The sequence below is a fragment of the Triticum aestivum genome, chromosome 5A, assembly GCF_018294505.1.
Source record: "Triticum aestivum cultivar Chinese Spring chromosome 5A, IWGSC CS RefSeq v2.1, whole genome shotgun sequence".
Lineage (NCBI taxonomy): Eukaryota > Viridiplantae > Streptophyta > Magnoliopsida > Poales > Poaceae > Triticum > Triticum aestivum.
Genome location: NC_057806.1, coordinates 412,356,460 through 412,370,103, shown reverse-complemented (window position 1 = coordinate 412,370,103; position 13,644 = coordinate 412,356,460). Strand labels below are relative to the sequence as shown.

The 13,644-nt window shown below is 40.8% G+C and overlaps 1 protein-coding gene and 1 long non-coding RNA gene across 2 annotated transcripts; both read left to right on the top strand.

Annotated features, from left to right (window-relative positions):
• The first annotated feature begins 8,295 nt into the window (after nt 1-8,295).
• On the top strand, nt 8,296-12,655 carry LOC123103678 (uncharacterized). The gene is made up of 10 exons (XR_006449909.1): nt 8,296-10,271; nt 10,412-10,492; nt 10,658-10,728; nt 10,807-10,896; nt 11,330-11,408; nt 11,765-11,851; nt 11,957-12,058; nt 12,199-12,287; nt 12,373-12,504; nt 12,608-12,655. It is a non-coding gene; the product is annotated as an uncharacterized lncRNA (long non-coding RNA).
• Nucleotides 12,656-12,658: 3 nt separating this feature from the next.
• Nucleotides 12,659-13,635, top strand: LOC123103677 (uncharacterized). Its single transcript, XM_044525343.1, has 5 exons — nt 12,659-12,693; nt 12,774-12,833; nt 12,922-12,996; nt 13,069-13,181; nt 13,266-13,635. The coding sequence occupies exons 4-5, from the start codon at nt 13,132-13,134 to the stop codon at nt 13,525-13,527; spliced, it is 312 nt and encodes a 103-aa protein (XP_044381278.1). The 5' UTR covers nt 12,659-12,693; nt 12,774-12,833; nt 12,922-12,996; nt 13,069-13,131; the 3' UTR covers nt 13,528-13,635.
• The last annotated feature ends 9 nt before the right edge of the window (nt 13,636-13,644 follow it).

Genomic DNA, 13,644 nt, shown 5'->3' with positions numbered 1-13,644 from the left:
GAATGGGTATTTTATCGCTCTCTGGTAAAAAATGAAAACTAATTTCGTGAGCGTAAAAGTTTTTGTTTTTTCAGCAAGATCAAACAACTATCACCCAAGAAGATCATAAAGGCTTTACTTGGCACAAACACTAATTAAAACATAAAAAACACAATCATAACAGTAGCACAATTGTGTTAACAAGCAAAAAGCAAAAACAAAATTTATTCATTGGGTTGCCTCCCAACAAGCGCTATAGTTTTATGCCATTAGCTAGGCATAAAGCAAGGATCTAAGTTTTGTCATCTTTGGTTCGAGATCCATAAGATGCCCTCATGATTGATTCATAAGGTGGCTTAATTCTAGTTCTAGGAAAGTGTTCCATACCCTTTCTCAAGGGAAATTGGAACTTAATATTGCCTTCTTTCATATCAATCACGACACTGATAGTGCGTAAAAACGGTCTACCAAGAACAATTGGATAAGACGGATTGCAATCAATATCAAGAACAATAAAATATATAGGCACATAATTCCTATTTGCAAGAATAAGAACATCATTAATTCTTCACATAGGCTTTTTAATAGTAGAATCCGCCAAGTGCAAATTCAAAGAACATTCTTCAAGATTAGTAAGACCAAGCACATCACATAAAGATTTTGGAATCGTAGAAACACTAGCACCCAAGTCACATAAAGCAAAACACTCATAATTTTTAATCTTGACTTTGATAGTAGGTTCCCATTCATCATGCAATTTTCTAGGAACTAAAACTTCTAATTCCAATTTTTCTTCAAAAGCTTTCATCATAGCATCAACAATATGTTTAGTAAAAGCTTTATTTTGTTCATAAGCATGGGGTGAATTTATCATGGATTGCAACAAAGAAATACAATCAATCAAAGAGCAACTATCGTAATTAAAGTCTTTGTAATCCAAAAGAGTGGGCACATCACGAGCTAAAGTTTTGACCTCTCCAAACCCACTTTCATCAATTTTTTCAACAAGATTTTCACCCTCCGAAATATTGGGACGCTTCTACCTAAAGTTGACCCTTCTCCAGTCCCTTTTTCATCAATCTTAACTTTGCTAAACAAGGAATCAATAGAAGAAACACCAATCATTCTAAGATCTTCATCACTTTTGCGAAAGAAATCACTAGAAAAGGCATTTTCTAAAAATTCTCTTTTAGCTCTAAGCATAGCGGTTATTTTCTTAGTTTCATCCATAGAAACATAAAGAGCTTTAATTAATTCATCTACTTTAGGCACAAAAAAATTCATCTTGATATTTTCCACATCATGAGCAATTCTATCAACACTTCTAGACAAATCATCAATCTTACTCAACTTTTCTTCTATGGAAGTGTTGAAAGCTTTTTGAGTACTGATAAATTATTTAATATTATTCTCAAGATCAGAGGTGTTTCTATTATTATTATAAGATTTATTTCCATAGGAATTACCATAATTATTAGAGGAATTACTAGGAAAAGGCCTAGGATTAAAATTAGCTCTATAAGCATTGTTGTTGAAATTATTTCGAGAGATAAAATTCACATCTATGGCATCACTATTTTGCTCAATCAAAGTAGACAAAGGCATATCATTAATATCAATAGGAGCACTTCTAATAACAACCAATTTCACAAGAGCATCAACTTTTCACTCAAAGAAGAAATTTCTTCAACCGAATTAACTTTTTTACTTGTAGGAGCTCTTTCGGTATGCCATTGCGAATAATTTGCCATAATATTATCAAGCAATTTGGTGGCTTCACCCAAAGTAATTTCCATAAAAGTACCACCCGCGGCGGAATCTAAAAGATTACGAGAGAGAAAATTCAACCCCGCATAAAAAATTTGTATGATCATCCAAATATTTAACCCATGAGTTGGGCAATTCCTTAGCATCATTTTCATCATTTCCCAAGATTGTGCAACATGCTCATGTTCAAGTTGCCTGAAATTCATGATCTGGGTTCTAAGGGAAATAATTTTTGCGGGAGGAAAATAGTTAGTGATAAAAGCATCTTTGCACTAATTCCAAGAATTGATACTATTGCAAGGCAAAGAAGAGAACCAATTTTTTGCAGAAACACGCAAGGAAAATAGAAATAATTTCATCTTGACCACATCATTGTCCACATATTTTTTATTTTGCATATCGCATAATCCCATGAAGCTATTAAGATGGGACGTGGCATCCTCATTAGGAGTACCAGAAAATTGGTCTTTCATAACAAGATTCAGCAAAGAAGTATTAATATCACAAGTCTCCGCACTAGTGGCAGGAGGAGCAAGCGGAGTGCCGATAAAATCATTGTTGTTGGTATTTGAGAAATCACATAACTTGGTGTTCTCTTGAGTCATGATGACTACACAACAAGATTGCACTCAAAAACAGATCCGGCAAGAAAACGGCGAACGAAAAAGAGAGGCGAATAAAATGGCATTTTTTGTGAAGTGGGGGAGAGGCAAACGAGAGGCAAATGGAAAATAATATAAATTGCGAGGATATGAGATTTTTGATTAGGAACCTGGTATATGTTGAAGATCCTCCCCGGCAACGGCGCCAGAAATTCCTTTTGATGTCGCTTGAAGCTACGTTGGTATTTCCCTAAAGAGGAAGGGATGATGCAGCACAGCGGCGGTAGGTATTTCCTAAAGATATGAAACCAAGATTATCAAACCAGTAGGAGAACCAAGCAACACAACATAAACAGCCCCTGCACACAGATAACAACCACTCGCAACCCGACGTGTTAAAGGGGTAGCCAATCCCTTTCGGGTAACGGCGCCAGAAATGGCACGTGGACAGGAGAAAGTTGTAATAGATTAAATAAATAGATCACAAATAAAATAAAGTGCAGCAAGGTATTTTTTGGTTTTTGGTTTAGTAGATCTAAAAATAAATGCAAGAGAAAAATAGATCGCAAAGGCAAATAATATGAGAAAGAAGACCCGGGGCCGTAGGTTTCACTAGTGGCTTCTCTCGAGAAAAATAGCAAAGCGGCGGGTGAACAAATTACTGTTGGGCAATTGATAGAACTTCAAATAATTATGACGATATCCAAGCAATGATCATTATATATGCATCACGTCCAAGATTAGTAGACCGACTCCTGCCTGCATCTACTACTATTACTCCACACATCGACCGCTATCCAACATCCATCTAGTGTATTAAGTTCATGGAGAAACGGAGTAATGCAATAAGAACTATGACATGATGTAGACAAGATCTATCTATGTAGAGATAGACCCCATCATTTTATCCTTAGTAGCAATGATACATACGTGTCGGTCCCCCTTCTGTCATTGGGATCAAGCACCGTAAGATCGAACCCACTACAAAGCACCTCTTCCCATTGCAAGATAAATAGATCAAGTTGGCCAAACAAAACCCAAATATCATAGAATAAATATGAGGCCATAAGAAATCATGCATATAAGAGATCAAAGAAACTCAAATAACTTTCATGGATATAAAAAGATAGAATTGATCATAAACTCGAAGTTCATCGGATCCAACAAACACACCACAAAAGAGTTACATCATATGGATCTCCAAGTGACCATTGTATTGAGAATCGAGAGAGAGAGAGAGAGAGAGAGAGAGAGATGAAGCCATCTAGCTACTAACTACGGACCTGAAGGTCTACAAAGAACTACTCACGCATCATCGGAGAGGCACCAATGGAGGTGGTGAACCCCATCCGAGATGGTGTCTAGATTGGATGTGGTGGTTCTGGACTCTGTGGCGGCTGGATGAATATTTTGTCGACTCCCCTAGGGTTCTGGAAATATTGGGGTATTTATAGAGCAAAGAGGTGGTCCGGGGGGCACCCGAGGTGGGCACAACCCACTAGCGTGCCTGGGCCTCCTGGCGCGCCCTGGTGGGTTGTCCCCTCCTCGGGACTCCCCCAGGTGTAACCAGGGCCCAACATGTTCCTTTCGGTCCATCAAAAATCTCCGTAAAGTTTCGTGGCATTTGGACTCCGTTTGATATTGATTTTCTATGATGTAAAAATCATGGAAAAAACAGGAACTGGCACTTGGCACTATGTCAATAGGTTAGTACCAAAAAATGATATAAAATGACTATAAAATGATTATAAAAACATCCAAGATTGATCATATAATAGCATGGAACAATCAAAAATTATAGATACGTTGGAGACGTATCAAACCTGGATGCTCATATTGGTTCCCACATATTCTACAAAGATTTTTATCAGTCGTACCGTAATGACAACATATGTTATTCCCTTTGTCATCGGTATGTTACTTGCCCGAGATTCGATCGCTTGTATCTTCATACCTAGTTCAATCTCGTTATCGACAAGTCTCTTTACTCGTTCCGTAATACATCATCCCGCAACTAACTCATTAGTCACATTGCTTGCAAGGCTTATTATGATGTGCATTACCGAGAGGGCCCAGAGATACCTCTCTGATACTCGGAGTGACAAATCCTAATCTCGATCTATGCCAACCCAACAAACACCTTCGGAGATACCTGTAGAGCATCTTTATAATCAACCAGTTACGTTGTGACGTTTGATAGCACACAAGGTATTCCTTCGGTATTCGGGAGTTGCATAATCTCATAGTCAAAGGAATATGTATATGACATGAAGAAAGCAATAGCAATAAAACTGAACGATTAATATGCTAAGCTAACGGATGGGTCTTGTCCATCACATCATTCTCCAAATGATGTGATCATGTTCATCAAATGACAACACATGTCTATGGTTAGGAAACTTAACCATCTTTGATTAACGAGCTAGTCTAGTAGAGGCTTACTAGAGAAATATAAAATTACAACTTTTTTATTACCTCTAGGGTTTTGTCTATGTATCCACACATGTATCAAGTTTCCGGTTAATACAATTCTAGCATGAATAATAAGCATTTATCATGATATAAGGAAATATAATATAACAACTTTATTATTGCCTCTAGGGCATATTTCCTTCAAAGTCTACAAAGTTATGGTTGGTTAGGCATATTCATCTGAGATACACTCAAAAAAAATCTGGCACATGTTCTACTCAGAACACATAGCATTCTAATTTCTAGATACTAGCATTTAGTTCTATAATTCTGTTAGTGCTACCAAAATTCAGTTAAGCCATATCAGTGTTATCAGAGCAAGTGTATGGGATATTCATGTCATACGTTAAGCACACAATTTAATGAGTTGGTGACTTGCCTTTGGTGGTTTGTGCAAGATGTACATCATGGACTTGCAAGACAGCAAGAAAGCATTATTGTATGTGATGGAGTTCTTCTCTGGACCCATGTTCAATGATTGGATCAACAAATGTGGCCTTATGAAAACAAAACTGGCTAATAGGGTTTTTACATACAGTAATAATCAGGACAACACTATCTTTTCTACCATTGATAGGTTTTTTCTTCCACTAATTGGGATGCCCACTTCCCTCTTACCACCCTATGTGCTTTACCTAGAGTAGGCAGTGACCACTCTCCCCTTCTTTTGGATACCGGAGAAAACAACACTCCTACTTCTAGATTGTTTAGATTTGAAAAATTGTGGTTTAGTCACCCTGAGTTTATTACTCCGATGCATAAAATCTGGAACACCCCCTCTCCTTTTGATTTTGCTATTGACACATGGCAATTTAAAACTAAGTTGTCCAGATAAAAGGTGAGAGGCTGGAGTATAAATATGGTGACAGCTATGAAGAGGAAGAAAAGAGAACTAATCCAAGAATTTGATATTCTGGATGTTTTCTCTGAGCAAAACAGATCTTCTCCTGAGGATATCCTCAGAATGAAAGAGAACAAAGAGGAGCTGGGTGATATCTGGAAAAAAGAAGAAATTGTGATGTGGCAGAGGTCTAGAGATTAAAAAAAACTATAGAAGGGGATAGGAATACAACTTATTTTCATGTTGTGGCAAATCAACGTCGGAGAAAAAAATCACCTTTCGGTTTTGAAGAACCTAGATGACCCTGTCAATTCTACTAAAGATATGTTGGAGGTTGCAACTGATTTTTATAAAAAGCTTATTTGGATACGAACCTAAGCCAAATATTCATTTAAGTGACCATTTTTGGTCTAAGGAAGAAATGGTATTCCAAGAAGAAAACATTAGTTTAGAAAAACCCTTTTCTGAGGAGGCAATCAAAGAGGCCATTATGGGCTCTTATGCTAATGGAGCCCCTGACGGCCTCTCTTTCCTGTTTTACCAAACTTTATGGGATTTAATCAAAAAGGATTTCATGGCCTTGGTTCAGGATTTCGATGAGGGCTCTCTAGATATCCAGAGGCTCAACTATGCTATTGTCACATTGATCCCTAAGGAATCCGATGCTAAGGATACGAAGAAATTCAGGCCTATATGCCTTAGTAATTGCTCTATAAAAATCTTTAGCAAAGATGTGGCTAATAGAGTGTCTCCTGTAGGACAAAGACTACTTTCTCCGTGCCAGTCTGCGTTTTTCCGAGGGAGATTCATTCTAGAAAGTGTGGTCACAGCCCGAGGCCATCCATGAACTACATAACTCTGGCAAGCCTGGGGTTATCCTCAAATTATATTATGAGAAAGCTTACGATATGATTAATTGGGTTTCTTGGTGGAGATGCTAACCTGTAGAGGGTTTGGCAATAAGTGGATTAGGTGGGTCTTGTCCATCATCCAAAATAGCTCATTTAGTGTCCGTATTAATGACATAAATGGACCTTATTGTGTTGGCAGGAAAGGATTGAAACAAGGGGACCCATTCCCCCCCATGTTGTTCAACCTTGTGGCTGATGTGTTCTCCAGGATGTTAGCGAAAGCTTTCAGAACTAATGTTATTTCTGAGATTATTCCTTATATAGTACCTGATAGCTTAGTCAGTCTTCAATATGTTGCTGATATGACTCTTTTCCTTGATCCTAATCTTGAATGCGCTAGAAACTTAAAGTGGTTGCTTTCTTGTTTTGACTAGATATCTAGTATGAAGACTAATTATGATAAGTGTGATTTGTTGAGTGTTAATCTTGATGATGCTTCTTCCAAGTTGCTTTCACAATTTTCTATGTTAAAATTGGGACTTTTTCCTTGAAATATTTGAGAGTTCCTTTGCACTATTTGAAGCTGATGAGTTCCGTCACTACCAATGGTCGCCGTCGAGCATGCTCGCACGATGCCATGTTCGTGGTCTTCGACAACGATCTGCCCGATGGACTCGTGATGTCCCGACCACCACCATCAACCACCTGGGGCAGAGGGACCTCTTTGGCCGTGGGCACCACCTGGATCGGGCCCACCACCATCTACCCGGAGCAGAGATCTGACCCGTCCTGGGCCCAAAACTGATCTGCCCCGAGCACGAGCTCCCAGTCATGGGCACCCGCACCGCCGACGGAAGAAGAGAAGCACCACCGGCAACCGCACCCTGCTGCCAACCACCGTCGCGCAAGCCGTAGCGACTGACCTGCCGACAAATGTAGCAACCATGCGACAGCCGAACCAGACCGAGGCAAGGGGGGGACCCCTTCCACGATCTAGCCCTCCACCCACCGGAGCCGCGAGGAGCAACCAAGGCCAGCCAGATCCACGGATGGCCTCGAGCAACTCCCTCGCACCACACCTGCAGTACCCGGCCAGATCCCTCGATGGATTCGGGCCACCACTACTCGCCCATAGCACACCCCATTCGCCAACAGCCATGACCGCCTAGAGGCAGGTCCGCGACCTTCGGCCCATGTCTGCCCGACTCGCGCCACTCAACACACCAGGCCGGCAGGGCCATCACCATCCAGACCAGCGCTGGCCCGTCGAGCACGCACCACCTCACCTTCGGAATCTGTGCAGCCGCCGCAACCTTGCCATCTTCCCACGCTGCCGGCACGACCGTCTAACTTGCTGCCGCCACACCTCCGACACGGTGCCGTCCCGCGCCGCGCGCACTATCGAGAGGGAGAAACACCCCGCCGCCGCCTACACCGACTGGGCTTTGCACGACGGCGGCGAAGGGGAGGAGAAGCGCCGAGGAGGGGGAAGAAAACGGCGGAAGCTAGGGTTCACACCCTGCGCACACTATCGGGCGAGACGAGTTTTCGATCAACTCGGATAAGTGCCCTAGCTATTCTAGCCGGGTAAAAATAATAATAATTGACACTTAAGTTGGTGCTAACGTAATGAGAAGTAAATTGTGAATGTTTTCGTTCCCTGTAGCATCTATGAACGTGACGTTTTTATTCAAAAAAAAAAATTCAGCAGTAAAAAAGAACACATTTCGAAATTCCCCTGTCCCGAGTGCCCTAGTTGGAAATTTCCCTGTCCGTCCCCAACTTGAGACGGAGACGGAAGCGTCGCCGCCGACCTCGTCCTGTCCACCCGCTCCGGATCCAGCCCCAACGGCTACCCACCAGCTCCACTTTCCTTCTATACCCGCCGCCATGCCACGCACGCCACCTCGCCGAAGCCATGTCCTGCAAGGACAAGCCTCCGGCTGCCGTGACCGCCTCTGCCCCGGCTATAAAGGCACGCCCTTTGGCCGGCCAGCTCCCCCTCTCTTCGCCGAGGCCACTCCTCCTCTCTTCGAGTCTTCGTTCACGCCATGCCTCTCGCCTCGATTCATCCTCGACCTCGACTGATGCCTCGCCTCCTCTCGCGTCTGGTTTCATTTCGCCCATCCTCGCTCGATTCGTCCGTTCAGATTAGAAGAAGCAGATTTGGTTTTGCTCATCCGCGGGGTTCTTGATTTATTTGGTTCTGCTCGTCCTCGCTGTCGTTCGTTCAGAAACCGCGTCTAGTTCTTTCGATTCTGCTCGTCCTCGCTATCATTCGTCTAGGAATTGCGTCTGGTTCATTCGATTCTGCTCGTCCTCACCGTCGTACGTTTAGAAATGGCGTCTGGTTCATTCAATTCTGCTCTACTCATCCTCGCTGTAGTTCGTTTAGATCAGAATCACCTCTGTTTTGATTTTGCTTGTCCTCGCTGTCGTCAGTTTAGACAGAATTGCGTCTGGTTTGATTCTGCGCGTTCTCACCGTAGTCCGTTTGCAATCGCGTTTGCTTTGATTCTGCTCGGTCCCCTGTGTTCCTGCTGGGTTTGTTACGCTGACGCTCTCGTGTGTTCTTTGTGCCATCTCGTCGTGGGTATCTGTGGAGGAAGCGAGCGGTCAGTCGGTTTGGGTCGTCTGGTTTGCAAACTAACAAGTCTGTTTGAGAAACTTCTGCGTCCTGCCTGCGTTTCGTCTTCGTGTCTGTTTTTGAAATTGGATTGCCGTTTATCGCGCTCGTTCAGATCGGTTCCTCTGTCCCGTCACCTGCGTTGTTTGTCCGTTATTTTCATATCTGAAATGCATGCGCCCTTTGATACTACTGTACTTGATGGATGTTCATATCTCAAACGCTGCCTTGTTCAGATCGGTTGTTCTGATTGAAATAGGATTGTTGCCCCTGTGTCGATACTTATTCTACTTGATGGATGTCCAAGGTGTTACTGCTTATGTTCTTTTCAATTTCTTAATTCTTGTCATGCTTTGCTGATGTTCCCATATATGGTTGTGTGTATTCAGGGGTGCTTAGGCAGAAAGATTTACTAGAGTGCAAACCATGTAATTCCTCATGTTGCTGCTACTTCACAGTCACAGTGCTTGAATTTCTTTATAGCTTTATCTGAATCACACTCACCGCTCTAGAGAAATCAGTTTACTCATTCAAGTTCTGGAATGTCTTTATAGCTTTCTCTGTTTGTGCCCCTATCTATGTATGTTTCTTGTGTGCAAGCGCCGCTCCATTCTGTGTGTGTGGCTTGATGGTTAATATGTGTGGCTTGACTCTGTGTGTGTGTGGCTTGATTGTGTGTGTGTGTGGCTTGACTGTATGTGTGTGTGAATGTGTGTGGCTTGATGGTGAATATGTCTGGCTTGACTCTGTGTGTGTTTGTGTGTGGGACTATGAGTGGCTTGACTCTGTGTGTGTGGCTTTGTGTGTGTGTACGACTGTGTGAATATTGCATTTGCTTGATGGTGTGGCTTCTGGCTTGTATGCTTTGTTGATTGATTTGGTTGTATAACTTGTGTTTTATATTGTTGCGGCATGATTGATTGCTGTTTGTTGAATGTGAACTCGTATCTTGACGAATAATCATGTATGCTAACTTGGTATCGGTAGTTCCTGATCATAGGTAACACACCTATTACTTTTTAGTGTAGACTAACTATTCTTTTTTCTGAACTTTTTTTTGTGATTATGTCTTTACATTGCACTGCTCCCAGATCCATATCGACATGCCCACACTGTCTGATGAGGATAAAGATGTAAGGAACTCCTCCCAAGAATCTCTCTTACTGCTTGTATTAACTTGGCGACTAGACTTTACATGTTTTAAAAAAATCATGAAACTGGAGCTCCTTGCTGTAACCCATTATATGACTTTATGAGCATGCACCACTTTCAGGTTATGAAAAAATAGGGTGCCCCAACCAAGATTGACTTCCTCTCTCTTTCTTATACAAGGCATGCAGAAGATGTGCTGCCAGTAAGTAACTCATTATGTCGATATTTAGAGTGTACTACTTCACAGTGCCATCTTTCCCAACAGATTGAATTTTTTATATTGATATTTTGTTGAATACTACCACATGTTCATTTGCATTTCATACTTTAAATGTTCCTAACGTTGATAGTTTTTTTCCTGCAATAGGCATGGGAGTTCCTCTCAAAGTTAGGTGAACTTAGTCAAACTCTGTTTTTGCAAAACTTGAGAATGTGGAGGTAATTTCAGGATATTCTTTGAACATTCTTGAGCAACTTTGATTTGTTTACCACCTATTGACTCCTTATTCCTTGCAGAGCCTGAACCATTTTGATTGGATCCTGGAAGAAGCAGATGGTATAATTCTGTAAAGAGGAAACATTGGAATTGATCTTCCACCTGAAAAGGTTGGTTACCTCAACCTTCGCAATGCATTATCTCTTAATGTGTCATCCTAGTAGTGAAAAAATTAGAGTCACCCCAATGCATTGTTTCTTAAGGGTCGTATCTAAATGATATTGCATTGTGGAGAAAATTAAAGAACAGGAAAACAGCGAGTGTGAGAAAACAAGCTAAGAGCCGTATCTATATGAACATACAGCTCCAGTCTCGTTCTTTCTTAATTATTACAGTGCCACATCAAGTGACTATGATAACATGCGAAGAGCCAATTACTGTGAGTGCCCTTGGCAGTTGTGAAGGCATTTTGCTTGATTAACATGTATTTTCCCATGCTAAGAGCCGTATCTAGATGATTTTATGTGCCTTAGTTAGATTTTCTCTTTTTTTTAAACAAAAATAAAGGGTCTCTATTGAGTACCCACTTTGTTCGTTCTTTAGGTGTTCTTATTTCAGAAGTCTGCTCTGCACAAGTGCAACATGGCTGAGGCAACTGATGTGGCAAACGCGGTGCTGGACGGTTAGTTTTTGCCTCTTCCAGATATCTTATACTTTGGTGATCCTGTACAGCTGCTCATTACTGCACCCAAACAAACTATTAATGAACTTGAGCTGATTTTATTTTCCAAAAATATGAATATAACACATGGGTACACTCATTCTGAACTCAACCACTAGCACCGTAATATGAATAATGAATCAGATGAGGTTAGCAAGTTTGTACTTCGCATATCTGAGACAGTGAGTACTCCATGTGCTCCGTCTCATACTTCCCATTGTTGCTATCATGGTTTAAATTTTGCGGAGTATGCACAAGTGCCAGTCTTCACCAGCAATATTTTGTTAGTCCTGAGTGTAGTGTAGCAATGTATGCAGGATATGCTTCCCGCTAAAGCACCAACAGTAGCCAAGAAGATTGAAGAATCCAATGAAAGTTCTGATTCTGAAAGCTCTGACTCTGAGGTATTCGTTTACCTACCGATTTCAAAGTGGAAACTTCATTATTTAATAGAATTTTTAATTATCTTTTTGCCTGATTTCACCATGTTTCACTTCATTGGTTTTCAGAAGCCAGCTACTGAAGTGAAGAATTATGCGGTTGCTACTACACAAAAGAAAAACCAGGAATTGGATGGCTCTGATAGTGATTCTGATGATTCATCAGATGAGGTAAGAATCCTATTTCTAGCAATGCATGTCTATGTGAGATAATTCAGTACAAAAGCATAAAACATAGTTCTTGCACTTACCATTCCCCTGATCTTGTCGTTTAATTCTGTGGAGTACTCACATTTCTTAGTCCAAACTAGAAAACTGTTTGCAGGATATGGCCACTAAAAAACCAGTAGCGAAGAAAGTGTTAGAATCCAGTGAAAGTTCTGATTCTGACTCTGAGGAGGTATCAGTATACTAGTTATATGAAAACTAAGGCTTCATTATTCTGTCTTTATAATGTGATACTAACATTTTCAATATATTTCCAGGACACCACTGCTAAACCAGTTCAATCTTCCAAGGCTATTGCTGTTAAAAAGAATAAAGAATCTAGTGATAGCTCAGATTTTGACTCAGATTCAGATTCCGAAGAAGTTCTCTATTGTACTTGTTTACTCTTGGTAACTTCTCTTGTGTGATATTTGTATTTCTTAAACATTGTTTTGCTGCTAGCAAATCTTTTGTCTATGCCATCTTTCTAATGCGGTTACTTTCTTTGTCCAGGATATACCACTGCTAAAACAGTTAATGCAAAGAAATTAGAATCTAGTGGTAGTTCAGACAAGGACTTGGATTTAGATTCTGATGAAGTAAGTGTTCTGTTACTTGCTTACTCATGGTCACTTTTTGTTGTTGTGCAATGTTTAAAATTCCTTCCAATGTTTTGCAGCCAGCAAAATCTACTATTCCTGCTAAGAGGCCTCTGACAACAGAGAAAAAGAGTGAACATGTATGCATTATTTTTTAAATTTTATTTTATTGAAAGGATTGTCTTCTGTGATATTTATTGTACATTAATTGTTCTTATTGTAATTCAGTATTTGCAGTCCAAGGATGATTCTGATGATAGTTCTGATGAGAGTGATGAAGAGCGTGCACTAAAGAAGCCTAAGGTACTTATTTTTTGGTGTTTACTTTTTCATCTAAAGATGTTGGTTTATATTGCATTTCTTATTCTATCCCAGGATTCATCTTCCAAGAAAGAAAGTCATGGTGATGATGACAGTTCTGAAGAAGCTCCCGCCGTGATGATGAAAATGATCAATCGGTGTCAATGGCAAAGTCCAAGCAGAATGAAGTATAGTTTGAGTATATTTATGCTGTTGTAATTTTCCTCTTATGTTTGATGGTAATCAGCCTCTAACAAGCTTCCTATTTTCAGGAACGAAGATCTGAATCACCATCACCCCTCTAGAGAAATCAGTTTACTCATTCAAGTTCTGGAAATTCTTTATAGCTTTCTGAGTTTACTTTGTCTTGCATGTGTTAGCTTTCTGTTTGTGCCCCTTTCTATGTCTGTTTCTTGTGTGCAAGCGCTCCATTCTCTGTGTGTGACTGTGTGTCTTTTTTGCGTGTGTTGCTTGACTCTGTGTGTGTGTGGCTTGACTGTGTGTGACTTGAGGGCGAATATGTGTGTGGCTTGACTGTGTGTGTGTGCTTGACTCTCTGTGTGTGACTCTCTGTGTGTGTGTGTGTGTGTGACTGTGTGAATATTGCATTTGCTTGATGGTGTGGTTTGTATGCTTTGTTGAATGATTGGT